The following is a 27,545-nucleotide window of genomic DNA, read 5'->3' as shown; positions in this document are numbered from 1 at the left end:
ATCCGGACCCAAAGGCCGCAGACCATCCTCAACCCGTCTCCTCAGCGACGAACTCCCGCCCAGCGGGAGTGTCACACAGCACTTCCCTTACTTTCCGCAGCCCCTCGCGCAGGACATACCGATCCGTCTCGGTAGCACAGTAGTTCGGATCGATGCGCGGCGGGCTCCGGATATCAGTATTTAGCAAGCATGCAGGCCACCCCCGTCGTGATGTGCGTGCCGTCTGTGGCGATCGTGGGGTTCTGGGGACTGTGAGCGACGTAGACGGTGAAGGTCTCGACATGGCCGCGCTGGGAGGAGACGAGTGGATGTTCGTCGGGGTTGCTATCGGGGTTGTCTTTGCGTAGGGCGCTGCGGAGGCCGTCGAGCGGTACGGGCTGGAGAACTACGAAGTCTATGGGATTTCCTCTGAAGCAGGCTGGATCGGTGAGCGCAGGCGATCCGAGTGCGAGTCCGCGTTCCAGGTGCTTCAGCTTCCACTATTGTCTGACGGCGACGTGGTCGTGGAAGTGGCGGCCCACGTCCGGATGGTCGAGGATTACATCGATGTCGTGGTCTCGTAGATGATCGCGTGGACCTATTCCCGAGAGCATCAGGATCTGCGGCGTACAGTACGCGCCTGCAGAGAGGATGACTTGCCGAGTCGCTCTGATCGGGCTCCGTTCTTCATCTGCCAGTTCCACGCCAATCGCCACCTTTCCCCCCCCTCTTTCCTGCACGATCACTCGGCTCACCAGCGAATCGGTCATGACGTCTCCGTTGAACGGGTAAATAGAGCTCGAGATCTGTCGTTTCCCACACACGCGATTCTCCACCAGCTCAGCCATCCCAGAGCTTAGCCTTGAACTTGAACCATCACGCCAAACTCACCGCGATAATAAGTAGTAAAGTACAGAGTATGTCTTGAGACATCTCAACAAATGACCGCGGCTGGACTCTCACCACTATTAATCGCACTGCCACCCCCCAGCGCCCTCCCCGCATGATTGGCCAGCACACGACCATCGAGATGCGTCTGCGGCACAGTCGAAAAGTTCCAGTCGATCTCGGAGCCCAGGAGGAGTGGCGCGTTGCTTCCGTCCGCCACGAGGGGGTGGGGACCCCGCTTTTAGGCGCGAGGCGAGGGCACAGCCTGCTGTGCCGCCGCCGATGATTATGTAGTCGTATTTGGGCCTTTCGGGCATGATGGAGGTGGATGGATAGATGGGGTGAAGTGGGTGATTCTCTCACCGGTAGGAGTAGGGATGTTTGGATTCCGGACAGAGTAGAGCAGGATCCTGTGAATATAAGTATGTATGTAGACGGGTTGGTGATCTGCGCAACTTAATGGAAGTGGAAGTGGAAGAGAAGAGTTGGGTTGCTGGCTTTAGTTAGGCTTTACCCCGCCGACCAACTTAACCAACCAACCAACCAACGAACTGGATACTCCAGATAGTCTGGGGTGTGTCGTGGAGGGGATAAGCAGCGTAGGTAAGTCAGTGCAAATGCCAACGGGCTTAACCGTGGATGACACATACAGACTAACTATCTAAGAAGGCGTAATCGTCCGGGGGTCTTCGACTAAGTACATACATACATACATACATACATACATACATACATACATATATATCTACATACAGCCCAAGTCACCGAATTCAGAAAGATGAATCCACACTGCAGTTAAGATGATCGAGCCAGTTGGAATCCCGCGGGCGTAAATGCAACCAAGCTAGTAAGTATCTTCTCGATAGCAGATTAGCAGATAGTGTAGAGGATGAGAGAGAACGCGTATTACGCGCAATTTCGGGGAGCTCATACCCTTTCCTGGCTCTGTCTCATTTGACTCCGCGGTGAGAGACATATTGGAGGGAATAGGGATAGCAGGAGAGCGGAGGGTAGATGGTAGGCTAAGTCTAAGTCTAATGAGCATCAGCATGGACATATGGACATGAGCATGTGTTCGCGAGGCTGTGTGTGGCCTGGCCTATCTATCTACCACGCCAAATCGACGCAGGTCAGATTTTAGGAGTGAATCCGACGGCCATGGGAGGTGATCCTGCCCCCTACCTAAACATAATCTAGCCTGACTCTAACCAAGACTACTGCGAGCTAAGAGAGAGGTATCACGTTTGGACAGTCCTAGACTGGGGGGCTGCAATTTTACTCAAATTAGCTGTCTAGCGACTAGACTATCTATCGATCTATCGATCGATTTTCTCCTGCACCGTTCTCACGAATGATGTCCGCTCCACGGACCATTCCGTCTGCACGCGGACCTCGCCCGGCTCCAACGACAGGAAAGACCCCGGTCGCTGGGCCTGAACGGACGCCTCTGCCCACGTGGTTCCCATGCCCCGGATGATGGATTGGGAGGAATGCACCGAGCCTGTCTCGATGGCGGCGCCTTTCGTGGGGGTGAACGTTCGAGCGCAGTCGGCCAAGGTCGGGGCGCGTAGTCGGCCCAGGAGATGAGAGGAGAGGTCGTAAGCGGGTCGTTCGCACAGTTCGTTGTCGGCGGAGCGGAAGGGGTCGCGGAATGCGATGCAGTCGACTAGAGGCCATAGACCGGGCACGCTGGCGACTATGATGGCGACTGCCCATTCGACGGTCATCCAGATGGGAAGCATCTTGCCGGTCTCGTGCATGCGGACGTAGTCGGCTCTGGCGATCGCGACGGTGCGGATTACCGCGACGGCGAAGATGCTTTGGTGAAGGGGTTAGTTTGCGCGCGGAGCCACTGCTGGGATATGGGGATGGCTTACAATAGACCCATGATGAGGCTGCCGGACAGTACTAGTTTCTCTGGTCGGGAAATCTTCACCCCCGCGGCCTGGGATAGCGGGATGAGGATGATGGCAGCGTTGGTCGCAGCGTCAATGGAGCTGATGGCTGAGAACGCGGCGTTCCGGTTGATGCAGTGGCCGGCTGAATGTTGCAAGCTCCAGTTGTATTGCAGCGGGAGGCAGTCTAATAACACCACCAGGGGAGCCATGAGGCTCCAGCACACACAGAGGATCAGGATGGCCTGGATGGTGAGCCGGGTGGCTTTGGATGAAGCCGCAAAGACCCTCAAGAGCACCATTAAGATGCTGCATTTGACCAGGCCGAGCCCCACGGGGTCCGCCATCTTAAGATAGTAGATGCACTGTTCAGCAGTCAGAGGATATGGTACGAATGCTGCCGACTTCGTTACATACGCACCTTCTGTGCGAACGAAACCCGCCAGTCCGGCGTGAGTGATGCTGGGTAGCCGCCATGCCCAATTGTCAGGACTGCATAGATGAACCGTCAATTGGAGTCTTAGTGGGGTGCGAGGGAGAGAATGCATACTCAGATATGTTGTCACTGCATAGGAGTAGAGAAGGATCTGTGTTGTCTCTGTCAGTTTGTTGTGTGCTGAAGGACGGCAACCACACATACCAAAGACCCGAGCGCCATATACTCCGACGCCTGAAGCATCTGCTTCCGTGTCCTAGAAACCCACAGCCGGAACCCCATCGCCAGCGTCGCCAGAAAGAGCGAAATGGACAAGACAATGGCGACATCCTTCGCATCGCGAGACAGCTGCGTGCGCCTCTCAACAATATCTCGGGCAGTCTCCATGATGATGTCTATCTAGCAACGGGTACAAGAGAAACGGCCCGCGTGGAGGGAAAGATGAAACATCAAGCGGCTGGAACAGACACCCACCTTAATATGCAGAAGGGCTGTCTGAGCCTGACAGGAGAGTCCGGGCGCGCCTATTATAATGTGATGGGGGGGGGGCACCCCTGGTCGATCGGCTTTGGCCCCCAAATTTCCATCCAAACTCAACGCTGGGGCGAGGGTGTTAGGCGCAGCGACTCTGCATCACAATTATGAAGTGGTCACACACCCACACCAAGGCGAGGGGCAGAGTCCAGGGAGCCTGATTGGTCCGGGAGAGGCCATTGGTGGATTGCCATGAGGTCCATGTGGTAACGGTGGGATGTAAGATGTCGGGCCACGAGAGCGGCTAAAGACTAACTTTCGGCCATGGGAGTCCGGGCATGCAGTGGTGATTGTCGTGGTGGTAGTGCTTATGCTGAATTACACTGGGCATTCAAGGGGTCTTATCTAAGCCACTCACTGTAACTAGATGGGGATGATTGAAAATAAGTAGCACTGGGGAATGGTGTGGTGTGGATGCCATAGCGAGCATCTCCGATCTTCCCGCCCCGGGTAAATTATACGTCGATGCGCTGCTGCAGGTTGTCTTAACGGGTACTAGCTTTAGATACTGTTTGTTCCTGTCGAGGATGAAATTGCAGTCAGCTCAGCCCCAAGAGAAAAGTGGTTGTCTTTTTGCGCCTTTAACGTGACTGTGCAGTCCACTGTCAGAGCAAGGGACCATTGATTACTCAGAGTTGGGGCGAACGAGATGTCGCATCGAGGCTGATCACAAGTTGGAGACTCTCCTGAAATCAATTAATTGATCCTTGCAAGCTTATAAGCGTTCCGATGACAACTCACAGTAAGCAAAGTCCAAAGAACCCGGGCAGTGCTCCGTACTTTCCTACTGAAACTACTTTCTATTCCTGCAATCCTCCGGAAACTACCGTATGCTCGAACCTATCGATGCATCTGGAACCGATAAGCCACACAGTTCTTTCTTTGTTACTTACGGAGTACTTAAGGGTGGGAGGTCTTTGGCGGTCGCGCAAATATAAGCCCAGAGATAGAATGGCTCCTTTGCGCGTCCCTTCTTTCCCAGCTATTTCTACCAGCACAGATTACGAGAAACAGTCTCCGAGGCTTTTCATCCTTTTACATGCCTTGTCGCCTGATTCCCTCTGTCTTAGCGTCCAGTCGTCGATGAGAGAACCAAGGCCCATTCATTATTATTACAGGCCGTGCTGGACTGCGGGTCTAGTCTAAGATGCAGACAGGCTCCAGTTCCCATGTCCGGTTTCAGGGTGGCATGCGTGAAGCCGATCATGGGAGAAGCTCGAGGAAGGCCCCCGCAAGAGATCGATCTGTTTACACAGTACGGAGTACAAACAGTATGGAGACGATCAGTGACGACAGACAGGTAATGTGATGTCATACTCCAGCCCGCAATCTGAGTTTGCGTTACTCGGAAAGTAACGCACAAAGAGGGGTGTATGTACGGAGTACTAGATGGATATCGGACAGTGTCAAGGATCTGAAACTGCAGGAGGTCGCACTGGGCGCCTCGAACGCCTGGTGACTCTCGACCACGAAAGCCCTCCGGCTGGATGTTTGCGCCAATTGCATGGGAAGAGGAAGGAGGGAAGAATGGAAGGAAGATGGTTGGGCGTCGAGGGCTATGACGGCAGGCGGTCTGCCCGCGCGACGGAAGGTAACGGCAATACGCAGCGTAACCGAAGCCCTACTCCCCCCCCACCTGCGGGCGCGGGAAACAACCAGGCAGAAGCGCGCAGCAGAGCAGAAGCCCCCGCTCCGGGCGTAATACGTAATACGTACGGCGAGCGGTGCACACGACTGATGAGGTTCTCCAGCTCTTCCAGCCCAAGTCCATTTCCTCTTTCTTCCTCTGCTGTCGAGTGAACTGCTACCCCAGAAACCCTTCCATCTATAACCGTCTCCTCGCACCACCGCGAGGATCCCCCATCTAGCACACAATGGCTGACACCAAGGCCGACACCAAGGCCCCCGAGGTTGGTAAGTGTTCATGCTCCTCCTGCTGCTGCTCCGTACCCCTCTTTGCTCTCCCAATTTGAAAAAAGCTCCGCCGTTTGTGGGTTCCCGCTTGTCTGCGGCGTCATGGCCTGCCTAGGTTTGCGGCGGGCTGGCAGCTCTGGAGCTCTGGAGCTCTGGAAAGCCATGGCAGCTTAGTCCTCATTTTCTTCCCGATGTGCTTGTCAACATTCTTTCCGTCCCGTGCTATTTGCGGCGTGAATTCTTCGCTTCCCGTCACGACTAACTCAAGCTCGGACCGGCTCTAGACTACACCCTCAACAACCCCGACACCTTGACCAAGTACAAGACTGCCGCTCAGATCTCCCACAAGGTTCTCGAGGCTGTCTCCGGTGTGTACATCCTTATCACGTGGGCGCGCGTCCAGTCCAGCATCCGGAATCTAATCCCAAACCCCAGCTCTCTGCCTGGAGGGCAGCAAGATCGTTGAGATCTGCCAGAAGGGTGACGCGCTCCTCGAGGAAGAGATCGCCAAGGTCTACAAGGGCAAGAAGATCCAGAAGGGTGCGTTCCCCCCTCGAGCATCGTAATCAGCTCCCGGACTTGTGTAAATTAACGTCTCGTTCCTGGGAAAGGTGTCGGCCACCCCACGACCGTCTCCCCTAGCTCCTATGTGACGCCCTACACTCCCCTGGTCTCCGAGACCGCGGAGGCCGAGGTTACCCTCAAGGCCGGTGAGATCGTCAAGATCCAGCTTGGTGCTCAGATCGATGGATTCGGAACCATTGTTTGCGACATGGTCGTTGTCGCCGACAGCAACTCTCCCTCGGATGTCGTGACCGGCCGTGAGGCTGACCTCATCCACGCCACTCACTACGCCAACGAGCTTCTCCTCAGACTCATGGTCCCCCCCGGCCTTCTGGCCAGCGGAACCGAGGAGGAGAAGAAGAAGGCCGCCGCCGAGCGGGCCCCTACCCAGACCCAGATCACCCAGCTGATCGAGAAGGTCGCCAAGGTCTACGGCTGCAATGTCGTCGAGAACACCACCAGCTGGCAGTTCGAGCGCAACGAGATCGAGTCCGAGAAGAAGATCATCCTCGCTCCCGGTGCCGGTGTTAAGGGTGAGGGTATTCCCGACGTTGGTGAGGTCTGGGGTGTCGAGCTTGGTCTGTCCCTCGGATCCGGAAAGGTCAAGACTCTCCCTCTCCGTGCTACCCTGCACCGCCGCACCACCACCACCTACATCCTCAAGCGCGAGAGCTCCAGAAAGACCCTGTCCGAGGCTGTCAAGAAGTTCGGTACCTTCCCCTTCAGTCTGCGCCAGCTCGACGATGAGCGCGCCGCCAAGGTTGGTGCCGTTGAGTGTGTCCGTGGTGGTGTCCTGAGACAGTACGAGCCTGCCGGTGATGCCGACAACGCTCCCGTCTCCCGCGTGCTGACCACCATTGGTATGTTTTACCCCCCTCTGTCAAAACCCGGCTGTCATTGTGGCCCATCGTGCAGGTTTTCCTAACGTATCTTCAGCCATCACCAAGAACGGTATCACCCGCCTGGCTGCCCCCACCACTCCCGATCTCTCCAAGTTCCAGACGGATAAGAAGATCGAGGATGAGGAGATCCTGAAGATCCTTGAGCGCCCGTTGTCCAAGTCCACCGGTTCCAAGAAGAACAAGAACAACAAGAAGAAGACCGCCGCCAAGAAGGCTGACGAGTAAACGCCTCACCTGGGGCCACTTCTGACGTATCCACGGAGGCTTTTTGGCTCAAACCAAAGCCTATGATTTCCATGCGAGGTCCGTTCTTCGTTGCACCGGAGCATTGGCGATGCCCGCCATTGTGATGATCCTTTTTTGGAGCCGCATCCGGGGCGCTCTCTTGGAGAAGACGAAGGATCGGGAAACTGTATGAAAGATGAGCACGTGGGAGACTTAGCTCTCCCACACTACCCTATTGAAAATTCATTGTCACATAACTAGTTGCAAAGACGAGATATGTATATGCCAAATAAAAACGAGCAAAAAAAGGGGGTGATCACCTTACCGTTTCCGATAACAACTAGATCTACCGGGCCGTGGGCCTCGGTATTTGACTCTTGCTCCTACTGGTGCCATTTCCTTCAGTTCAGTACTCTAATGGTGGTTATCCTCGGGTACTGAAGGGAGGGGTGGATGATGTCTTGATCCTCTGCGTCCGGTCAATAGGGGTAGGCGGCTGTCCCGGGGGTGGGACTGCCCAGGCTTCCTTAAACAATTCTGTCGCCCCTCCTTTCATAGCCCCCGCGTGTGGATTTCCCAGTAGGTCCATCTATTTCTATCACACTGGATGTCCGATCCTTGCTGTAAGGTTATTTTGTCTTGCTGTAAGGCAGATAGATTCCTTGCGCGATTGTCGCCACCCCGCACCATCTGAAAAGCACTGACTGAAAGAATCCCTCTAGCCGTAGTGCATGGACTCAAGTGTAGACCTCTGTTCCGAAATGGTCATCCTATAGCTTACTAGCAACTTCGTAGGGTTAACAACATCGGGGTGTGCCGGCATCGAGGCTACGGGGAGACAGACCTGGAGGGCGATACCTGTGGTGAGGGGAGAAGAGGGGGGCCAAACGACTGAGTGCACACAGGTTATCTGTTACCAAGGCATATGAGTCTGGGATTCAGCCCGGAAGAATCTCCTGGAGTTGTTTGGGACAGGGTTGGGCCTCTGAAGCGTGGAGGGCGAGGGAGTCTGAGTGGGCCAACTGAGCTCCGTCTGCCTGTTCCAATCCTTCCTCCTCCTCCATCCATCTCCCTTCCATATGACATCCCCCCTCTGCCTCCACCAGAAGTCCTCCTGCTGGCCCTCATTCACTCAAGACGGATGGAAATCTTAGCCCCAGAATCAGTGCCTCGTGTTCCTGTTTCCTGACGCCTTGGTGTGGCACTGGGCCCTTGCCCCAACTCCGACCCTCTTGCTCACGGGGCACCAGAACCATCATTCACTCACTCTTTTGTCACGTCCACCCCCCCAACCCCAACCACAACAACTCCCCCTCCCCCAGCTGGTGTTTCTCTTCTTTCCTCCTCTCTTCTTCCCTCCCTCTCCGAGTAACGCGTTACTGCGCGAATTACTCATTTCTTCTCACTCAACTCGACGAAGAGCTTAGACTCCTTGCTTTCGTCATCGTTCTGAATAAAGCCCTCTCGTCGTCTATCTGATATTGCAAGCTTCGCAGAGAACCCAGTCGCGGACCTGCCGTGCAAGCAAAACGGACTGTCTGAGCTGTAACACTTAGCAGGGTTCTTTGCTGCAAGCTCTACTCGCCTCGTCGAGCTCCATCCCCCCGTCTTCTCTTACGCTTGTTCACATCTTCTACTGCCTTCTTCTCTTCTCCAAGCACCAACCTACGCGATATTGTCCTGAATTATCATCTCTCCACGCTTACAGCTTCGAGAGAAGCACCAGGCTTATTGTCTCGGTCAAGGTGACCTACTTTTGTTCTCGATCTTTCAATCGGGACTGTCTCTGCTAAGGCTTGACACTCATACTTTGTGTTGCTATCTCACCACGTACGGGAGGTCGGCTACGGCTTACGACTTTGAGAGTCTCTAAGCATCTACTTTGTCCTTGGTAAGTTTCTCACTGGACTGAAGTAACCTGTCTGGTTGTTCCACGCGTCTGCCCTCCCTTACATGTTTCTGCTCGATGCCTCAAGTCTGTTCACGGAGAAGAAAAGTGCAGGCTAGAACGCTGGCTTCTTCTGAGTCCTGACTCCATGTGCATCTCCACTCTGTCAACGGCTTTGTGCATTTGTTTCTTCGTTGCATCTTCATACGTTGGGCATCAGTTGCCCTGTGAACGCTCTAGACTACAGCGGGCTGACCAAGTCACAGGACTTACGACTTCCGAGCAGCGTGACGTCTTGCAGCAATAGTGCTGCTACCACTGTTTCTCTCCTTTTCCTGTGTCATAAAACGGCACTGGAGCAAGATCTACGCAGCATCCTAACATTTGCTGTGTCCCCCTTTCGCCGCTCTTTCGGCGCGTATAGGGGCAACCGGTAAGCAGACACCCCGCCGAACACCAAAATGAGAAATCATCTGCGACATGCAGCATACGAGAATTCCAGCAAGCTAATCTACGGAGTTTCCAGGTGAAAGGTGCCAATTTGGTGGTTGTGGCAGCAGCCGCGGCGAACCCCCTAGGAGGGCCTGCCTGACTGACTCGAAAACTTCCGGCGGTCCAACTCCGCAACCTTTCTTCCTCCCATCAACCCGCAGACCGCGCGCGGGCTGGCTCGATTCCAACCAGCCACGCTGGGCACGCTCGGTGTTAGCTTGGGATCTTCTCACTGGTAAGTCCTCTCATCCTCAATGCATTGGAGCTATCCTTGGTTTCCGCGCGCTAACGTTGGGTTCCCAGGCGTTGCAACTCCTAGCCCTGGCTTGGCCTTACAACAATGGCTCCGAACCTCCGCTCCTCGTCCCATGCCTGGTCCAACAACTCACGCCCTTCCACTCCACTCGGTGCAGCTAGTACCGCCTCCTCCTTCACAGAATCCACAAGACCTCGCAAACAACGGCGAACTGGCAGGCACAGTCGCGTGGCCACCGACCCTCTACAAGACCCGCCCTCCCGGACTCAATCGCGGTTGGAACAATCGGGCAATGGCATTTCAGATACTCACAGTGAGTCGCATGTGGATGGAAACAGTGCAGACTGGATGGAGCCGCCTCTGCGAGTCCCAGTCCCGAGCTACGATGACACTCCGTGGTCCGCCGTGTCGCATAGCGGGAATCCTATCCTGTCCACGATGCGCCCACTGGGAGCAATGCCAACGTCCTCCGACTTGCGCAAAGTCGGCCTGGTGCCTGTGAAGCCCAGTGTTCAGAACATCCCCGCGAAGAGAAACTTGCAGGCTGCGTCGAATGGGGAGAAGACCAAGAATAAGCCTCGAACGCCCGTCACGCCCGCGGAGGAGCCAATCCCCGAACCTATCACTACCAAGGTCAAGCCCTTGGAGGACATGTCTCACTTCACTTCACTTCCTGTCCCCACGTCCACCGATGTTGATGTGGACCGGATAAAGGACGCGGTCGAGAAGGCCGTCCGCCTGGCCCTGGAGACCAATAACATTCCGGTGTCGCGCGGGCTCCTCCGCCTTTGGGAGACCTGCCACAAAGACCCCTTCGCCCTCTCCATCCTCGACGGCATCTGCCAGGAGAACCCTGGCCCACGGGAACGATCGGTCTTCCAGAGTGTGATGCGCTCGGCCTGGAAGGAGGTTCAGGCGGAAGCGGGCGACGACTTGACTCCGGCTCCGGTTGTGGCCCGCCCGCGGTCGGCCAGCAGCCTCTCCTCCCTCTCCTCCGCCAAATCCCTCGATGTCGAAACCTTTGCTCCTGGCATGACCCCGGGGGCGACCACTGCCCGCCATCGCGGCAAGGGGAAGCAAGCCAAGGGCGGTACCCGGATGAACGTCAGGGACCTCTTGAATCCCGAACCAACAACAGCAGCAGCAGGAGTGCCTCCGCCGCCCAGCGCGGCTACAGAGGAATCCCCGCAGAAGCGTGCTTTGGAAGACGAGCCGACCCCCGAAGAAACCGCACGAGTCAAGCGAACTCGCCTTCAGAAAACCCTGCCTACTATTGTTGCTTCGGAAAGCAGACTGCGGTCCTCGTTGGCCTCCCAGTCTGCTTCCAACGCGCCTTCCCCTGTTCCTACGGCAACTAGCCAATCCCAGCCGGCGTCGGTGGGCGCTCCTGTCCCGACCAGCAGAGAGCGATCCGAGAGCCCAGCAAGCAGCGATGCTGGGGATAACCGACGCCTGACACCTACTCTGAGGTAAATTTCCTCTCTATCCACGCCTGAATCCCGACTTGATCACTAACACTCCCGCAGTAGCGATAACGACCGTGTGGAGAACAACGACTTTTGCCACAACTGCAATAGAAGCGGTCAGCTCCTGTGCTGCGATGGTTGTCCCAACTCCTTCCACTTCTCCTGCCTGAATCCACCCCTAGACCCAGCGAGCCCTCCTGAGGGCGATTGGTTCTGTCCGAAGTGTTCGTTGTCGCGACCCATGAGCGCCATTATCGATGCGCTTGACAACGCGCCGCAGAAAGATTTTGCACTCCCCGCCCGATTCCGTGACTACTTCGCGGGTGTCCGTACGGGCGATGGTGGAAAGTACGAAGAGATCGTCACACTACCCAAAATCAACCGTGCCGGGCGAGGGAACCGGAGTGGCCGCTACGATGACCCATACCTCTCGCGGACCTCAGATTCGAAGGGGAATCTCATCATCTGCACTGCATGCGGGCATACTAGTAACGGCAACCGACCCATCATTCAGTGCGACTTTTGTCCCTGCGCGTTCCATATGGATTGCATGGACCCTCCTCTGGCCATGCCACCGACGCAGAAAACGGGCAGTGACCGCAGACACCACAACTGGATGTGTCCCAACCACGTCTGGCATGACCTCGCATACACGGTGCAAGACGAAGAGGGATACGATATGATCAAACGCATCCGCCGTCCCAAGGCGCCCCGAATGGTCGACATCGAAGTCCTTCTGGACGAAGAAGACGGCCAGGAAATGGAAGAACAGGAAGAAGAGGGCGTCGTGTATCGCGTCTCAGAGCACGGAGTCAAACTCGACTTCATCCGTCGCGTGAAACGGTAAGCACCTCCCAGCATTGATTCAATCTGACCTCTGACATGTCTGACACGAGGAGAAGTGAAAACGAAGAATACCAGTTAATGAAAAACGCCGCCGACACCTGGTACGACTATGCCACCTCGGAGTTCGACAAACTCATCTCCAAAGCGCAGACCTTCTACGCATCCGCAACCCCCCCTACTACAACCACTGCTGTCGAAGACTCCACCACCGATATCATAAACTCGCGCACCGCCGCTGAGCGTGAAGCCGCTGCAAACCTGATCGACTTCTCGCACGGCATCCAGCCCCCCTCCAGCGTCCAACCCGATCGAATCGGCCTCCTCGTTGACCAGCTCAAGGCCAGCGAACCCGCCAACATCCCCTCCGCCGAAACTGAGATCGCAGCCCTCCGCAAACTGCAAGATCTCATCGACCGCCGCATTCACTCCCTGACTGCGCAATCCCAACAATCCCAACAACGACGATCATCATCCTCTTCCTCCCGCTCCGCTCGCTCCGTCCCCGACCCCGCGGACCCCCCTATTGAACGTTGAACTGTAATCCATGAACATGAACCTGCACCTGAACCTGAACATGAACCCATCGCATCGCATCACATCGCATCGCATCTCATGATTCGCATCGCATCTGCCCGCCGTGACGGCCAGTACAACCATCTACCCATCTACCCACCTATCTACCTACCCATCTATCCTGTTGATATGATATCGAGGCGAGGCGCGGCGCTCCGGGTTTCGTTTCCTTTTTGCCTTACTTACTCCTTCCTTCCTTCCTGGGTGTTTATTTGTGATTGTCATGTTAGCTAGCATGAAAAGTCTCTCTCTGCCTATGTTCGTTAGGTAGGTAGGTACTACTTTTAAGTAACCAGCCAACCTACTACTTACTTAGGTGCTGAATCATGGGGGATGGTTGGTTACTTACTCGTTTAGATATCCAAACATTGCTTTTTTCTTTGCCAACTTTTTTTTTCTTTTGAATTAGATTGTATTGTATTGGGTTAGATTGCGTTCTTTGGGCTGAGGATTTCGTATCGTATGGACTGGACTGACTGGAGTTGTACTGGCTCGGCCAAAGACGGGCAGTGGAGTGGGCAAGCGCAAGCCCTTGTCTCACTTCCTCGGTCCACGACCGATCAACCGACCGACCGGCGTTTATTCGTAGATAGCTCGGCGCTTAGCATCCAATTCCATCCCCTGAACCCCCCTCCGCTCTTCTGTTCTTCTCCTGCAATGAGCAAATGGGCAGGCAGTATGGCACCATACGCAGTACGGGTGTACCCATAATCAATACGGAGCACAGTGTTTGCATATGCCCTGGTTTCTCTAACGAAACACATATTCTATTCCTAAGTCTCGTTCTGGGAATCATATGCTTATGGATGGTTGTGGATGTGGATTTGAGTAAGCATGACATGATGAATGAATGGATTGAATGGATTGACTGAATAAGAGTGGATGGGTGGGTGGGTGGGAGGATGAATGATGAATGATGAATAATGAATAATGAATAAGAAAGAGTACGGATACGTAGGTAGGTATGGATGGATGGATGGATGGGATGGGATTGCCTGGCTGGATGCTCTGATTTTCTGTCTGTGTGTCTGTCTTCCTTCTCCGTGGGGGTTTCTTCGAGTAGTACCTAGTTCGCATGAACTTGCGTTTGTTTTGTTCTACAGAATTCCCGGGCTGGAATGTAACTCATAACATAAGTAGAAATAACATCAAGTAAACTTTCATCTTCTCTCCATCCCGCAGCTAACTAACTACTACCTAATTACCTAACTACCTTACCTAGCCACCCACCCACCCACTTAATCACTCACAAACCGTCTAAATACGCCAAACCGGGACGAGATTCAATGGAAAGGCAATGTATATGATATGATACCAGTAACATACTAACACAACAGTAAAAAAAATAAGAAAGTATGTGAACAAGTACAATAGATATAACATGACGTGGCATGGCATCCACATGCGGGACGTAGGATGCGGGATGCGGGATGCGGGATGCGGGATGCAGGGGCTAATAGTTCACAGGTCGGGAGAGTACATCATACTACCACCAGGGCAATTTTTTCCGGGATGTGAGTGGTTCACAGGGATACGGAGGGAAAGGGATGTGTTTGGTGTGAGCTTAGAGGAACTTCTTGGGCATGTTGGCGCGACGACGCTTGTAGACGACGTAGGCGACAGCGAGGAAGACCTGGAAAGCGATGATGAGGCAGATGAAGAAGCCCATGCGGGGGGTGGAGGAGGTGATTACTAGAGGGTCTGGGTTAGTTTTGGACGGTGTGGTTGGTTGGCGGGGGAGATGGGGAGGGGAAGGGAAGATAGGATGGACATACCGCCCAAGAGGTTCTCGGTCAGACTGAGGTGTGACGAGCGCAGGGTCTCCTGCAGCTGGTTGAAGCGCTTGTGGTAGTCCTTGCCTTCTAGGTCGCGCTGGATCGCCTCGAGCATCTGCTCGATCTTCTGGAGGCGCGCGTCGAGGTTGCTGACCTGGTCCTTGGTCGCGAGCTTCTGGAGGAGCTCGACCTGGCGGTTGGTGTTCTTGGAGTCTTGGTTGCCGATGTCACGGACGAGGTTGTTCGTGGCGTCGTTGATGAGCTGGATCTGGCTGCTCAGGTCGGCGAATTGCTGCGTGGTTGCGCTGCTGTCCGCGGGGGCTTGCTGGTTCTGCTGTTGCTGCTGCTGTTGCTGCTGCTGTTGTTGCTGCTGCTGCGCGGGGATGACCTGTTCCTGGGCGGCGATGGGCTGCTGCTCGGTGTTCTGCTGCGCCGGGATGCTGCCGCTGCCGGACTCAGCGGACTGGAGAACGAACTTGAAGATCTCGAAGGAGTCGGGGTTCTCGGGGGTTGCGGCGGTCAGACCGAAGATGTTGCCGGCAGGGAGGGCAATCTGGTTAGGTTAGATGACAGTAGAAATAGGTGGGGTCGGTGGACGTACCTTGTCCGTCGCGAAACACTTCCTCTCATCGACGTGCACCTCAAACCCGGCGTTGGTGTGCCTCATGCGGATGGTGGACGGCCGCCCGAGGTTACGGTAGGCGTAGTCGCAGTGCCCAAAGGCCAAGCTGTCGACGCTTCCGCTTCCGTGGCCTTTGTAGTCGGTAGTACCATCGTTAAGGAACCCTCTAATGCTACCACCCTGGGAATGGTCAGGTCTGAGCTTTGGGGGGTGGTTGACTACTTACTCTGCCGCCGTGGCTGTCAATGACGAGGGCAAAGCCGTCGAACTGGCCGATGGTGTAGATGCTGGACGTGCCAATCTTATCTTTCCCATCTTTGGCATACCAGAGTTGGAGGTTACCTCCGCCTCTCTCGGGACCTGTGGCCCGGAATTGGAACTCTGCCGTCCACTCGGACTGGGTTACACTGCATTCGATCAGCATGCATCCATGGCGATAGAGCAGAAGACTTACGGAGTCTGCGACCAGGCAAATCCTCTGGTGTTTCCTGGGTAGGGGGGAGTCAGGATGATCTTGTTGGAGAGCTACCACACAGTCAGATGTCGGAAGAGCTTCAATGGTCAAGGAACATGGATCATACAATGTCGGGAGAGTGTGACTCTCCGCCAATCTCCCATCCTGGGATGGAGTCTGCATTGGGCGATAGTCTAAAGCAAGGTCAATCGCTGTATGAAAGGAAACATGTGCGGGTGCGGAGCTTACGTTTGCCCAAAGCCAAAGCTCGAGGCCTCAATAACCGACTGCGCCGTGGCAGCAGCGACGAAGGAGAGAAGAGAAGCGGTGATCTTCATGGTGAACAAGATGATGATGCCGATGATGTCTATTGAATCGGGGGTTTGTGTAATCAATCAATGCCGTGACTACTGGTAAACAAAGAAAGAAAAAAGGGTATCCAAGCTGCAGGCGACACCGGCAATGGTTCTGCAGAGAAGCAAATGCCGAAATGAAGTGGTTACTGCTGGTCGGAGGATCGCCGGTTCAACAACGCGGAGACAACGCGCGAGGTGGTCCACCCAACCACAATGGCGATCACGCAGAGGCGGATTTCCCGAGCGATGGAGGCTGTGGCCGGCGAAAAGTCGACCAGATGACGGATCTCGAGGTTGGAGAGAACGACCGCGTGACGGACTCCTACGTCCGAGGCAAATTCCATGGGGGTGAGGGGAGGGGATCTTAAGGGATAATCGTCAGCCTCTTGCGGTGTCGCGCCTCCATCGGGACACACTGGCCTTTCAGATGCCCGTCCCTGGCCGGTCACGTGTCGCCCCGGATCGTGCCGTCGGCTGCTGTCTGCTGCCGTCGCTACTAGTACCAATGCGCTGGCGGCTCCGGTGCCGCCGCTGGCCTCTCCTCTCCTCCTCTCCGCCCGCTCTCCGTCCCCCGTCAACCACCACCTTCATGCTCCAGCTCCAGCTCCGGCTCCACGCTCCTTGTTTTTCCTTCTTCTGTTGACGGCGCGTCATGCGCAACCCCTTCAATGGCTGACTTGTATCCTTCTCTCGCGCAATGCGCCATCGTGGCCACTGCGTTTAAGGTTCTCCTTTTCCCCGCATAGTACGTTTCCCGCACCGGTTGACACACCACTTGAAGGAGCTAATTCGTGGTCATTGATCCAGCAAATCCACCGACTTTGAGGTACATCGGAACTGGCTTGCGATTACCCACTCATTGCCGGTCCAGGAGTGGTACTACGAGGTACGTGGGCTCCGGCGCATACCCCTTAGATTCGATCGGTGCTGAGTGTGGACAATGGATAGAAATCCTCGGAGTGGACGCTCGACTATCCTCCCTTTTTCGCGGCGTTCGAATGGATGCTCTCCCAGGCCGCGCGCTATGCTGATCCGGCGATGCTGGTCGTCAAAAACCTCAACTATGATTCCTGGCAGACAATTTACTTCCAACGGACGACGGTCATTGTTACGGAGCTTGTCCTTCTCTTCGCATTGAGCAGGTAATGCGTTACACTTCCACCTACCTCTTGCGGGGGCCAGGACAGACTTTGCTGATACAAAAGGTCTAGGTTCGTCAAGTCCGTATCTCAGCAGAACAAGCATCTTGCGCACATCGCTAGCCTGTCCATCTTCTTGTCCCCCGGTCTGCTCATTATCGACCACATTCACTTCCAGTACAACGGGTTCCTCTACGGCATTCTGATCCTGTCGATCGTGTTGGCGCGGCGGCAGTCGACCCTTCTATACAGCGGAATCACGTTCGCCGTGCTGCTGTGCTTGAAGCACATCTATCTATACCTAGCGTTGGCCTACTTCGTTTACTTGGGAAGAGCCTACTGTTTGGACCCGAAATCAGTCTTCCGGCCCCGGTTCTTCAACATAATCAAGCTCGGGGTGTGTGTCGTCGGCGTGTTCGCCTTGGCTTTTGGACCATTTGCCTCCTGGGGGCAGCTGCTTCAACTAAAGGACCGCTTGTTCCCCTTCTCCAGGGGCCTGTGCCATGCGTACTGGGCACCCAACGTGTGGGCGATGTATTCGTTCGCTGACCGTGCTCTGATTCCATGTAAGCTTGCAGACCCTCTTCGATTTTCGACATACTGACCATTGAAGTTGCTGCACGATTGGGACTTTCCGTCAACCGCGACGCCCTGGCCAGTGTCACCCGGGGCCTTGTCGGAGACACCTCGTTCGCGATTCTCCCGGAAGTCACCAAAGAGCACACTTTCGGCCTGACCTTCCTGTTCCAGCTGGTACGCCCCCCTCAATTTCCATCAAACCGGTAAATCTAACACTCTACAGCTCCCATTGATCAAGCTCTGGCTGCGCCCCGACTGGGAAACATTCGTTGGCGCCATCACCCTCTGCGGATACGCGTCGTTCCTGTTCGGCTGGCACGTGCACGAAAAAGCCGTGCTCCTGATCATCATCCCGTTCAGTCTGATCGCACTCAAGGACCGTCGCTACTTCAGCGCCTTCCGGCCCCTCGCTGTCGCCGGGCACGTCTCTCTGTTCCCTCTTCTCTTCACCGCCGGCGAGTTCCCGATCAAGACGGTCTACACCATTCTGTGGCTGGTCCTGTTTCTCTACGTCTTCGACCAGGTGGCGCCCGTGTCGGAGCAGCGCCGCGTCTTCGTCGCCGACCGCTTCTCCCTCCTGTACTTGACCTTCGCCATCCCGCTGATCGTGTACTGCTCCGTCGTGCACCAGCTTATCTTCGGGCTGGAGCGATACGAGTTCCTGCCTCTGATGTTCATGAGCAGCTACTCTGCTCTCGGGGTCGTGGGCAGTTGGGTCGGATTCATGGTCGTTTTTTTCACTGCGTAGCTGCAGATCTGTATAGTCAAGCTAGTGCCTATCTACCCAACCAACACCAAAAAGTTTCCTTCACAATAGACGATCTATCCACCACCACCACCACCACCACCAACCGTCCCCTCATAAGAAAAACCCATCCACACCCCTCAACCAAGCCCCATCCTATCTACCTACCCTACCCTACCCTACCCCACCTAGCTCCTATCATCCAACACCCACAAGCCCCCAACTGCGAAACAAAATCATAGAAAAAAACTGACTGGTATGGTGTAATCAACGATCGCGCCACCACCTCACATACATTACATTACTACCGTACTCCGTAGTCTGTAGTGGTGGTGCCTTGTTTGCTCAGTTTGCACCCATCCACGTGCTCCGGAGCTCACAGTCCCCACTTGATCAGCCAGTTTTGCAAAGTTAATCAGCCACCGTTTCCTGATCGGGTTTAGTGTCGGGCGGGTTAGACATGGATCGTTCCTTGGGATGTCACACTGCAGATGGAACCTTGTTGGTAAGTAAGTTAAGGTGGGTTTGTGATACGGTGCTGGGATTAGGAGTTGGATGTGGTATATACAGGAGTGGACGGGATGGGAGTAGGGGGTGGGTTTGGGGAGGGAAATGGATGATGGATGGAAAATGGGATGGTTTGGGCGTGGGAGGGATTGTGGAAGATGTGAGGGAGGCAGGCAGGGAGGGAGGTGATAGGTCATATGTGGAGGGTTGATTGGGGGGGGTTGGTGGAGGGTGGGTTTGTTTTGGATTGGGGGTCTGGGTGATTATTGGGGATTGGGGTGCAGGTTGGTTGCTGTTTTTTTCTTGAGCGTCGTTTGGCGGGTGGGTTGCTTTTTATGGGTTGGGGGAGGAATCAATAGTAAGGCGCTATGAGGCCATGGGTGTGGGTGTGTGGTGTGGGTGTGTGGGAAATGTAAGTGTTGGGATGATTGGGGTTGCTTTGAAGATTCATATGGAATGTGTTTAATTATAGAGGAGTACGATGTATACGAGAGAGGTAGTAATCTTTAAATTGTCGTTGTATATTGTGTTGTTGAGCTCGATATCAGATATAAAAAGTCGAGTCTGCTGATATAATGGCTTTGATAGGTGTAGGAGGAAGGTTGTCGAAAGGATTCCTGGGAACGTGTAGATGGATGAAGCGCACTCGGTCAGAGATACGAGTGACCGGACAATATTGCTAATTAACATGGGAACATTCATATCGGTTGTTTCAGCATAGGATTCGAATGTGTCCTCCTCATATAGATCTCCATCATGAAGGTAAGCCGGAGAGCAATAGCTGGTGGTCAGATAAGCAATCGTCTGGCTGGTGCAGTGCAACGTGAGCTACATGATCGCCATTCAGCTATCGAGATAAAGAAAAATTTTAACATAGATTGCAGAGCGGTAGGTTTTATCAGGATTGTTTATCAAGGTCGCAGACGCAAAACATAGCTTTGTTGTCAAGGTTGACGTAAGATGACCGGTACCTGGGATGTAGATCACCAACACCCACAGTATATACTACAATGAGCAGTCAGCACGGAGCACGACAGAAACGCGTCGAGAGCTTCAATTCCACTCGATTAATAGAAATGCCCACTCTGTACACATAGGACAAAGGCGAAACTTGAAACGCGGGTGTCGCGTTTAAGCAGCATCAAGTCGAGGTATGTCCGAGTCTGCGGTAATGTCCATGCGAACAGGACTATATCAGAATACCGATAAAGTGGTGAAATGCAAAAAGAAGCTCTCCAATCGACTGCGATAATCACCCATCATCGGAATATGACTTTGACGGGAATTGATATTCGGTGCGGGGGTCGTGTGTCATGGTTATGGCATCCAACCGCGACCTCAGCGTGATGATCCCCGCAGCCGGATCAGGCTCCGGCCGTATACCGCGAGCGAAGCGATCGGAAAAGCGCCATCCAGACACAAAGCCATGTTGAGGCAAATCTCCAGATTCCGGCGAGTCGAACAAGTGCAAACACGTCCATGGTGGCGCGCGGGCCGGGCAGCCAGCAACAGAGGCCGCGGCGGAGGCAAAGCGTGTGGTGGGAGAGGGTCCGGGACGACGAGAGGCAGGCGAGGGGCGCCCGAAGGGGGATAGCGGCAGCATCCCTACCGAGCGTCCGCCCGACGTCTTGTCCGTCTTGTTCTCCTCCTCTCGGCCAATCACCGCCCGCCGTGCCTCGGCGGCCCTCCCACCACTTGCCGCAATGATCCTCATGGGGCCCGGTTCTGCCGTCGTTCTTTTGCGGCGACCGCTTCTCCTTTCTGCCTTCTCCTCCTCCTCCTCCTCTGCCTCTCTTCTCTTCCTCTGCATCCTCCTCATTCCGGGCCTCACTCTCGCCGTTCTGTCCCTCCCCCCCTCGCCGCGTCTTCCCCGCACGCCGCCCGTCTTCTTGGGATATTATACCCGCATCTAGATCTGCGCTCCACTTTTCAGCGTCTCGCGGCTCCACGCTCTCCTGTTCTCGTGTCCTGGTCGCCCCGGTTCCGCCGCCGGGTGTGTAGCGCGATTGAACACGCGTCGTTCGTGTAAGTCTTTGCTCTGCAAGCACCATGCGTCTCCTGCACCAACCGGCGCCCTCCTACGCCTGAAAATGCGCCATGGGAACACCCTCCAAGCCCTTCCAAGATCTCTACCCGCGCATGGCTTTCGCATCGGAACCCTCGCTCGAGTACAATGACTTGCCCGTGTGTTTCACATTTCATAGACGCGGCATTCTTCTTTGTCGGATGCGCTCTTTGTTTTCTGCACCTAGCCATTATGCGTATAAGAAACTAACCATTCGCCGCTTTTCCAGTTACACATGGTTTCCAGCATCGCGAACATTTTATGATCGAACGTGTCCTAACTCTTATCTCCTGAAGGATCATGGTACGTCGCAAGCATATCGATAGTGAAGGGCGCGAAAAAGAACACGGGAATGGAAAGAGCAGACCAGAAGCTGACTCCGCCACTTAGGTTTTATTCAAGCGGAAACCGGTCCAGTATCTTCCTCGACCGGTTATCGAAGATGACAGCTCCGAGGCACGTGTATCGCTCGAATCTTGAAGGATATCTACTTATACTGGCTTAGGTCTGGGTCATCCCAGAGACCAACGAGGTCTTCGTTAACTACGAGCCCTATCTCCAGCGAATGGACTTTTACAAGCAGCGGCGGTTTATTTGCGAGATAACAGGCCACTCGGGCCTGACATTCTTCGAGGCGCTTAGAAGTGAAGTAGGTTGCGGTCTTATCGTTTTTACTTCCAGAGTTAACACCCTCGTCAGATGGAGGAATCGCGCGAAGTGAACAGCTCGTTCCCCGAAGCATTGAAGGAGCCCATCCTGCGCCGGATTCAGTTTTCAACAGTATCGCGGGTCGATAATCTTGGTACGTGGAACGGTGATCAATCGCGTTTGTGTTGAAGCTAACAGTGACCTTAGTGGACGAGATTTTTGAGGTAGCTATACAGTCGCAAATTGAACAATGCCGATTTACTAATAAATCGCAGGAATACAAGCAAGACTTCTATCCCGGGGAGTCTGTTTTAATCTTACTAGATGACAATACTCGGCTCCACGGTATCATCAGAGACAAAGTGAACTTTCCGGACCAGCTTAACCCCGATGGAACGCTTCAAAGGCCAGCCTACGCCACCTATCTTGTCAGAGTTACGGACCGTCCGAACGAAGAGGCGTTGTTGGATCAGGAGCACCTTACGCGCGACCGGAAGACATTCACCAAGCAAATGCTGCGCGCGTTTATCAAAAACAACGTGACGAGAGAATCGTGGAACGGTGCACCCTGGCTTGTCAAGTCCTCCATCGCCGAGGAGTACAGGATCGCTACCGAGGTACCGAAACATCTGCAATATGGCGCCAAGGTGGCTGAAAAGAAAGCACTGAAGAAGGCCGACCAGGAGGGATTCTTTGGGTTCTTCGCATCGCAGCAATTGCCGGAATTAAAGCCGGCAGTCAAAGGCCCGAAATCCAAGCCTTCGCAACAGGACTTGGCTCGGAACAAAGAGGCCCAATTCCTCGAGTATCAACGCTCGCTTAACGGCAACCCAACTTTTGTCGTCTCCAACAAACCCACCAATGGCACCCCTCGTTCATCAAAGACACAGGAGACGGAGAAGAAGCCGCAACCATCCCCTGTGGTTGTCGTCAAGGCCGAGCCTCCAAAGGAGCCTACTCCCCCGCCAATCAAGTACCCCATCGAGGATTTGGATATTGCCCCGGATCACGAAAAGAAAAAGCAGCGCCCCGACCTGAAATCTTTGAGCGTCGATGAGACCGATGACCCGGAGGATGAGGATCTTCTGCACGATGACATCGAGGAGGAATCAGTCGGGCGCCTGCTGGAGACGTGGAATACCCTCAATGTGTACTGCGAAGTCTTCCAGCTCGATTCCTTCACCTTCGACGACTTTTTCCAGGCCATGCGATTCTCGTCCAAGGACGTGGACTGTCAACTCTTTGTGGAAGTTCATTGCGCGGTCCTGAAGAAGCTGGTCAATGCGGAAAAAGACGAGAACGGCGCCGTTCAGATATCCCTGCCGGAACTTCCCAACCAAGAAGAGGACTCTGAGGCGGAGGAGGAAGAGGAAGAGGAACCGACTCCCGAGCCTGAGCCCGTCGTAACGAGAATGACGACGCGGAGTAGTTTGGCGAAGGCCGAGGCGGAGAACCTCAAGGCGCAGGCAAACCTTGACCTTGAAAGTCCAGAGGAGGTCCAGCTCCATCGGGCTGCTGAGATGTTTGGGGAGTATGGTTGGATTGACCGCTTGCGCAAACGTGATTTTCGCAATGGTGGATGGGAGTTGGTCATGATTGGACTTTTGCATCAGCTGGCAGGTCGCCCCCGGATGGAGAAGGCCTGCAACGACATCCTCAAGCACCTGGCTCCCCTGGATGCAGAACCCACCCAGGACACCGCGCAAGCTCAATACTCGACTCTCGATATCAACCTGCGTATCCGGGCCCTCCAGATTATCTGCATGCTTAGCTTGGAGACCAAAGCCATTCGCATCTACCTGGAGGAATGCAGTAATCAGATGACGGAGTTCCGCAAAGAGAAAATCGAATACCAGAAGGCCCGGAAAGCAGGGTAAGTGAACACTTGAACATTTTTGTCTTGGCTTGACTGACATCATTCCCCCTCTAGCCTTGAAGAGCTCCGTCGGTTACACCAAGAGCGCAAAGCTCTTCAGCCCGAGCCCGAGAAATCGCCGAGCCCGGTACCTGAGCTTGAGGCATTGGAAGACTCCAAGATGACCGGAGTCGATGGAGATTCCGACCAAGCCATGGACTCCGATGAGGATGTCCCTGTGCGAACCCTCCGAGGAGGCGCGGATAGGGCTCTAGAGAGGAAACGCAAGCAGGACGAAGAGCGGGAGCGGAAAGAACAGCTCGCCAAGCAGCCCAAGGGATCCAAACAGTTCCAAAGAGTGCTTAAAAAGATCGAAGACCAAAAAGCCAATATCAAAAAGCTCGAGGACAAGATCATGGTCATCGACAATGACCTAAGGGAGGCTGACTGCCCGCGGACCAGATGTCTTGGGAAAGACCGCTTTTGCAACCGCTACTGGTGGTTCGAGCGGAATGCGATGCCCTACGGCGGAATGCCCAACAGCTCGACTGCAGAAGCCCAGTACGCCAACGGTCGATTGTGGGTTCAAGGACCGGATGAAATGGAGCGCGTGGGATTCATTGACGTTCCGGACGAGCTGGAGAAGGCATACCAGAAGGAATTCCAGACAACCCCGGCGGAGCGCAAGAAGGCCGAAGAAGGACCCACGGGACTCACTAATGCGAACGAGTGGGGTTACTATGATGACCCAGATGCCATCGAGAAACTGCTGGATTGGCTTGACTCGAGGGGCAACCGTGAATCGAAACTGCGCAAGGAGCTGCTGTTGCAGCGCGAAAACATCGCCAAGTACATGGAGGGTCGGAAAGAGTATCTGGAGCACACGTCGGAGAGAGCGGAATCGGAAGAGCCGCCCGCCAAACGCATGACAACGCGGAATAAGGCGTACCAGGACGATCACAAGCATCGCTGTATGCGGTGGCGAAACACCACCGCGCTGTCCGACAACGGTCATCTCCATGTGGATGCCTCGCGGCCTACGAAGCGGGCCAAGCGAGCCACCGACGACCCCAAGGACCTCAAGGCGACGAACCGCCAGGGCAAACCGCTCACCCGGCAGGGCACACGATACCACTTCTAGAGAGGCCCGGTTTTCTTTCTTCTTTTCTTCCTGGATTTACGGGTGTTTAGCGGGTCTGGAATGCGCGTTGAGGGTACACTTGGAGCATCCCGCAACCAAAAGGTGGTCTTTCTATAGATTTGCATGAGCGACGTGACCATGAGACTTTGGATTCCAGCATATATTTATATACTATACATCTACCCTGTTTGTGCGGTGTTTGGGTTGGGGTTTCGATAGACGGGATTGGGCTGTTGCTGGGGCTAACTGAGCAGTATATAGGATAGTGAGCAATAGCAGCCTACTAGATAAGCGGGCATGGCACCCGATTCTAAGCGCAGTGTATTTATTATACTCCGTGCTGTACCTCGTACTATCTATCTCTTCGTACCTAGAGATGAGACCTGCAGCCTGCAGTAGTGTGCATTGGATAGCAGTTTCGCCCTGCTTTGTCTTCCGCGTATAGCCACGCTGACTAACCGCCCGGCTGCGGTTGGCCGTGAAAATTACCGCCGCCACCACTCGGATGCCGAGCCGTAACGAGACCGTATTGGGGCCTCTGCAGGGCGGCAATGGCGGGTATCGGCACGTCAGGGCGTAACGTCATCGCCGGGGAATCTGAGGTTCCGCCCTTCAGGCCGACCGAGAGTGTCTCAGCATGGCGATGCTCCATCTTCCTCTTCTGGTCTTGTGCTGAGCCCTGGCCGTCCTGCTTGACATCATCTGGCCTCGTATCGCTGCCGCCTGCACTTGTCCCGTCTCTCTGCGTTGGCGATCGAACTTTTCCCCTCTGATAACTGCCTGAACCCCATGGCCTCGGCTCTCCGCTAGCCCGTGATCTTCAATCTCCTCACGATATAACTCTCCCCAGGCCCGGTCGCGTGCAGCCTGGTGCCCATGTCTGCTGCCGTCTCGGGCCACGCGCAGTCTGACCCCTCCGCTGGATCCGGATCAACTTACTCTCGCCCTACATCGACGCAGTTCGATCTACAATCACCTCAGTCGCAGATGGAAGAACTACAGTCAAGGCCGTCCCTCAGCCCAACAACAGGCGGCGCAAATGAAAGGTTCGCCATGGGCCCGACACAGGCGACCACCGCCAACGATGCGTCGACCCAGGGTCACTCTCAAGACGGCTGTGGAGCAGGGAAAGAGGTCAATAAGCGGAGCGTGGACTACCTAGTACGGAGTGGAGTTGCGGGGGTCTGGCGGGGTGTGCGGTGAGTTCGACCTGCATGATCAGTGAGGATCAGAAGGCAGGATAAGCACAGAAGAGACTGACTTGAGAGAAACAAAAAATCGCAGGCCAAAACCGTTGTCGCACCTCTCGACCGCGTCAAGATCCTGTTCCAGGCCTCAAATCCACAGTTCGCCAAATACAGCGGTAGCTGGTCCGGCCTCGTACTGGCAGTCCGAGATATCAACCAGTACGAGGGCCTTCGGGGCCTCTTCAAAGGCCATTCAGCCACCCTACTCCGTATCTTCCCCTACGCCGCCATCAAGTTTCTCGCCTACGAGCAGATCCGAGCCGCCGTCATCCCGTCGCGCGACAAAGAAACCGCCTTCCGCAGGCTTATTTCCGGCAGCATGGCCGGAATCACATCGGTGTTTTTCACGTATCCGCTCGAGTTGATCCGAGTGCGATTAGCGTTCGAGACGAAACGGACGTCCCGCTCCTCGCTGCGCGATATCTTCCGCCAGATTTATAACGAACGGGTTGCGCCGCCGTCCACACCCACCGGAGCGTCGGCCACGAAAGCCCCAGTGACGGCCACAGCGGAAGGTGTCTCTTCAGCCGTGACCAAGGCAGTTCCCAGCTCCGGATTCGCAAACTTCTACCGCGGCTTTGGACCAACACTCCTTGGAATGCTCCCCTACGCGGGAATCTCCTTCCTGACACACGACACCGTCGGCGACTGGCTGCGGTTACCGGCAGTCTCGGCGTACACGACCATCCCCGAATCCGAAGCCTCGAGCGAGAAGAAGGGCTCGCGACGGCCTCAACTAACCGCCGCGGCGGAGCTCTTCTCCGGCGCTGTTGCCGGGCTGCTATCGCAGACCTCGTCATACCCACTCGAAGTAATGCGACGGCGCATGCAAGTCGGCGGCGTCGTCGGCGACGGCCACCGACTCGGCCTCCTCGAGACGGCCCGTTCGATCTGGTTCGAGCGCGGGTTCCGCGGATTCTGGGTCGGGTTGACGATCGGATACATCAAGGTGATCCCGATGTCAGCGACGGCGTTTTTCGTCTACGAACGTCTCAAGTGGTCGCTGAGCATATAGCGTGACTGTTCCGTCATGTTCCGTCATGTTTTGTTCTGTCATTCTCTTCTATCTTTTGTTGTCTTTGGTTCCATCTTCTAGATCAGAGCTGGCGTCGCTGGGGTTCGGGTTCCGATACCTGCATTTTTGTTCATACCCATTCTTTGCATGAATGAGGGCCAGGGCTCTCGTGTATGGGTTCCGGAGTGTTGTATATACATAGAGCTAAACCGATGAGTGTGTGTGTAGAGTGTACATTGGCCGTTTGGAGTTGTTGATAGACTGTCTGACCTTCATCCATCCATGAGATATTCAGTACTCCGTAGTACTTACTCTCCCAAAGTAAGGAGAGAAAATGAGTGAGCGCGTCAACCATCCAAATAGCCTCCAAATTAAAAACCCACACCAACCAGCCGCTCCAACACTTTCTTCCTCTAGACATCTAGAAAATTCCAGAAAAGAACCGGACTTCCAACCCCATACTCCGTATCTCGTGATAGATAGTCGCCATGCTATCCCCGCCCGTCCACCTCCCCGATTGGCCACCGCCGCGGCGAACG

At 54.9% G+C, this 27,545-nt stretch overlaps 11 protein-coding genes across 11 annotated transcripts; 5 read left to right on the top strand and 6 right to left on the bottom strand.

Moving 5' to 3' along the window:
• Positions 1-173: 173 nt before the first annotated feature.
• Positions 174-1,184, bottom strand: BO70DRAFT_397212 (FAD/NAD(P)-binding domain-containing protein; the record flags this gene model as incomplete). Its single annotated transcript, XM_025546681.1, has 3 exons — positions 174-479; positions 543-846; positions 1,000-1,184. 3 exons carry the CDS (start codon positions 1,182-1,184, stop codon positions 174-176), a joined length of 795 nt encoding a protein of 264 aa, XP_025398761.1.
• Positions 1,185-2,106: 922 nt separating this feature from the next.
• On the bottom strand, positions 2,107-3,800 carry BO70DRAFT_316483 (uncharacterized protein). The gene is made up of 5 exons (XM_025540350.1): positions 3,403-3,800; positions 3,313-3,349; positions 3,184-3,254; positions 2,745-3,127; positions 2,107-2,685 (listed from the first exon to the last, which is right to left on the bottom strand). Exons 1-5 carry the CDS (start codon positions 3,583-3,585, stop codon positions 2,184-2,186), a joined length of 1,176 nt encoding a protein of 391 aa, XP_025398760.1. The 5' UTR covers positions 3,586-3,800; the 3' UTR covers positions 2,107-2,183.
• A 1,175-nt stretch (positions 3,801-4,975) lies between these two features.
• Positions 4,976-5,818, bottom strand: BO70DRAFT_54247 (uncharacterized protein). Its single transcript, XM_025548525.1, has one exon. It carries the CDS (start codon positions 5,656-5,658, stop codon positions 5,074-5,076), a length of 585 nt encoding a protein of 194 aa, XP_025398759.1. The 5' UTR covers positions 5,659-5,818; the 3' UTR covers positions 4,976-5,073.
• Positions 5,819-6,057: 239 nt separating this feature from the next.
• BO70DRAFT_362870 (curved DNA-binding protein (42 kDa protein)) lies at positions 6,058-7,725 on the top strand. Its single transcript, XM_025543425.1, has 3 exons — positions 6,058-6,186; positions 6,258-7,070; positions 7,147-7,725. Exons 2-3 carry the CDS (start codon positions 6,419-6,421, stop codon positions 7,335-7,337), a joined length of 843 nt encoding a protein of 280 aa, XP_025398758.1. The 5' UTR covers positions 6,058-6,186; positions 6,258-6,418; the 3' UTR covers positions 7,338-7,725.
• Positions 7,726-9,894: 2,169 nt separating this feature from the next.
• BO70DRAFT_338161 (putative PHD finger domain protein) lies at positions 9,895-13,314 on the top strand. Its single transcript, XM_025541183.1, has 4 exons — positions 9,895-9,952; positions 10,021-11,442; positions 11,500-12,282; positions 12,342-13,314. Exons 2-4 carry the CDS (start codon positions 10,058-10,060, stop codon positions 12,817-12,819), a joined length of 2,646 nt encoding a protein of 881 aa, XP_025398757.1. The 5' UTR covers positions 9,895-9,952; positions 10,021-10,057; the 3' UTR covers positions 12,820-13,314.
• Positions 13,315-14,115: 801 nt separating this feature from the next.
• On the bottom strand, positions 14,116-16,423 carry BO70DRAFT_338159 (putative lectin family integral membrane protein). The gene is made up of 7 exons (XM_025541182.1): positions 15,959-16,423; positions 15,837-15,903; positions 15,710-15,780; positions 15,482-15,662; positions 15,235-15,435; positions 14,634-15,186; positions 14,116-14,550 (listed from the first exon to the last, which is right to left on the bottom strand). Exons 1-7 carry the CDS (start codon positions 16,045-16,047, stop codon positions 14,423-14,425), a joined length of 1,290 nt encoding a protein of 429 aa, XP_025398756.1. The 5' UTR covers positions 16,048-16,423; the 3' UTR covers positions 14,116-14,422.
• On the bottom strand, positions 16,209-16,656 carry BO70DRAFT_397207 (uncharacterized protein; the record flags this gene model as incomplete). The annotated part of the gene is made up of 2 exons (XM_025546680.1): positions 16,209-16,480; positions 16,569-16,656. The coding sequence occupies 2 exons, from the start codon at positions 16,654-16,656 to the stop codon at positions 16,209-16,211; spliced, it is 360 nt and encodes a 119-aa protein (XP_025398755.1).
• On the top strand, positions 16,630-18,589 carry BO70DRAFT_362866 (dolichyl-P-Glc:Glc1Man(9)GlcNAc(2)-PP-dolichol alpha-1,3-glucosyltransferase ALG8). The gene is made up of 6 exons (XM_025543424.1): positions 16,630-16,810; positions 16,873-16,951; positions 17,014-17,207; positions 17,277-17,770; positions 17,818-17,957; positions 18,007-18,589. Exons 1-6 carry the CDS (start codon positions 16,734-16,736, stop codon positions 18,529-18,531), a joined length of 1,509 nt encoding a protein of 502 aa, XP_025398754.1. The 5' UTR covers positions 16,630-16,733; the 3' UTR covers positions 18,532-18,589.
• A 1,423-nt stretch (positions 18,590-20,012) lies between these two features.
• Positions 20,013-21,100, bottom strand: BO70DRAFT_407316 (uncharacterized protein). The gene has a single exon (XM_025547170.1). It carries the CDS (start codon positions 21,084-21,086, stop codon positions 20,400-20,402), a length of 687 nt encoding a protein of 228 aa, XP_025398753.1. The 5' UTR covers positions 21,087-21,100; the 3' UTR covers positions 20,013-20,399.
• Positions 21,101-21,400: 300 nt separating this feature from the next.
• On the top strand, positions 21,401-24,971 carry BO70DRAFT_407312 (DDT domain protein; the record flags this gene model as incomplete). Its single annotated transcript, XM_025547169.1, has 6 exons — positions 21,401-21,403; positions 21,606-21,749; positions 21,800-21,902; positions 21,956-21,972; positions 22,024-23,621; positions 23,679-24,971. 6 exons carry the CDS (start codon positions 21,401-21,403, stop codon positions 24,742-24,744), a joined length of 2,931 nt encoding a protein of 976 aa, XP_025398752.1. The 3' UTR covers positions 24,745-24,971.
• Positions 24,972-25,408: 437 nt separating this feature from the next.
• BO70DRAFT_362864 (coenzyme A transporter) lies at positions 25,409-27,252 on the top strand. The gene is made up of 2 exons (XM_025543423.1): positions 25,409-25,938; positions 26,029-27,252. Exons 1-2 carry the CDS (start codon positions 25,621-25,623, stop codon positions 27,004-27,006), a joined length of 1,296 nt encoding a protein of 431 aa, XP_025398751.1. The 5' UTR covers positions 25,409-25,620; the 3' UTR covers positions 27,007-27,252.
• Positions 27,253-27,545: the final 293 nt, after the last annotated feature.

The sequence above is a fragment of the Aspergillus heteromorphus genome (assembly GCF_003184545.1).
Source record: "Aspergillus heteromorphus CBS 117.55 chromosome Unknown BO70scaffold_15, whole genome shotgun sequence".
Taxonomy (NCBI): Eukaryota; Fungi; Ascomycota; class Eurotiomycetes; order Eurotiales; family Aspergillaceae; genus Aspergillus; species Aspergillus heteromorphus.
The sequence above is the reverse complement of the archived record's forward strand: the minus strand, read 5'-3'. Positions and strand labels throughout refer to the sequence as shown.

What these genes read in the sequence shown, in the direction of transcription:
- BO70DRAFT_362866 (XM_025543424.1), top strand. Translation starts at nt 16,734, where the DNA reads ATGGCTGACTTGTATCCTTCTCTCGCGCAATGCGCCATCGTGGCCACT. An exon ending in GTTCTCCTTTTCCCCGCATA is followed by an intron (nt 16,811 to 16,872) that starts GTACGTTTCCCG and finishes TCATTGATCCAG; the next exon opens with CAAATCCACCGACTTTGAGG. An exon ending in TGACCGTGCTCTGATTCCAT is followed by an intron (nt 17,771 to 17,817) that starts GTAAGCTTGCAG and finishes TGACCATTGAAG; the next exon opens with TTGCTGCACGATTGGGACTT.
- BO70DRAFT_338161 (XM_025541183.1), top strand. Translation starts at nt 10,058, where the DNA reads ATGGCTCCGAACCTCCGCTCCTCGTCCCATGCCTGGTCCAACAACTCA. An exon ending in CGCCTGACACCTACTCTGAG is followed by an intron (nt 11,443 to 11,499) that starts GTAAATTTCCTC and finishes ACACTCCCGCAG; the next exon opens with TAGCGATAACGACCGTGTGG. An exon ending in TTCATCCGTCGCGTGAAACG is followed by an intron (nt 12,283 to 12,341) that starts GTAAGCACCTCC and finishes CACGAGGAGAAG; the next exon opens with TGAAAACGAAGAATACCAGT.
- BO70DRAFT_54247 (XM_025548525.1), bottom strand. Translation starts at nt 5,658, where the DNA reads ATGAACACTTACCAACCTCGGGGGCCTTGGTGTCGGCCTTGGTGTCAG.
- BO70DRAFT_362864 (XM_025543423.1), top strand. Translation starts at nt 25,621, where the DNA reads ATGTCTGCTGCCGTCTCGGGCCACGCGCAGTCTGACCCCTCCGCTGGA. An exon ending in TTGCGGGGGTCTGGCGGGGT is followed by an intron (nt 25,939 to 26,028) that starts GTGCGGTGAGTT and finishes AAAAAATCGCAG; the next exon opens with GCCAAAACCGTTGTCGCACC.
- BO70DRAFT_407316 (XM_025547170.1), bottom strand. Translation starts at nt 21,086, where the DNA reads ATGGTGCTTGCAGAGCAAAGACTTACACGAACGACGCGTGTTCAATCG.
- BO70DRAFT_362870 (XM_025543425.1), top strand. Translation starts at nt 6,419, where the DNA reads ATGGTCGTTGTCGCCGACAGCAACTCTCCCTCGGATGTCGTGACCGGC. An exon ending in CCGCGTGCTGACCACCATTG is followed by an intron (nt 7,071 to 7,146) that starts GTATGTTTTACC and finishes ACGTATCTTCAG; the next exon opens with CCATCACCAAGAACGGTATC.
- BO70DRAFT_338159 (XM_025541182.1), bottom strand. Translation starts at nt 16,047, where the DNA reads ATGAAGATCACCGCTTCTCTTCTCTCCTTCGTCGCTGCTGCCACGGCG. An exon ending in AGTGTTTCGCGACGGACAAG is followed by an intron (nt 15,187 to 15,234) that starts GTACGTCCACCG and finishes TAACCTAACCAG; the next exon opens with ATTGCCCTCCCTGCCGGCAA. An exon ending in GACCGAGAACCTCTTGGGCG is followed by an intron (nt 14,551 to 14,633) that starts GTATGTCCATCC and finishes CAGACCCTCTAG; the next exon opens with TAATCACCTCCTCCACCCCC.
- BO70DRAFT_316483 (XM_025540350.1), bottom strand. Translation starts at nt 3,585, where the DNA reads ATGGAGACTGCCCGAGATATTGTTGAGAGGCGCACGCAGCTGTCTCGC. An exon ending in GGGTTTCGTTCGCACAGAAG is followed by an intron (nt 3,128 to 3,183) that starts GTGCGTATGTAA and finishes ACTGCTGAACAG; the next exon opens with TGCATCTACTATCTTAAGAT. An exon ending in AGCCTCATCATGGGTCTATT is followed by an intron (nt 2,686 to 2,744) that starts GTAAGCCATCCC and finishes CCTTCACCAAAG; the next exon opens with CATCTTCGCCGTCGCGGTAA.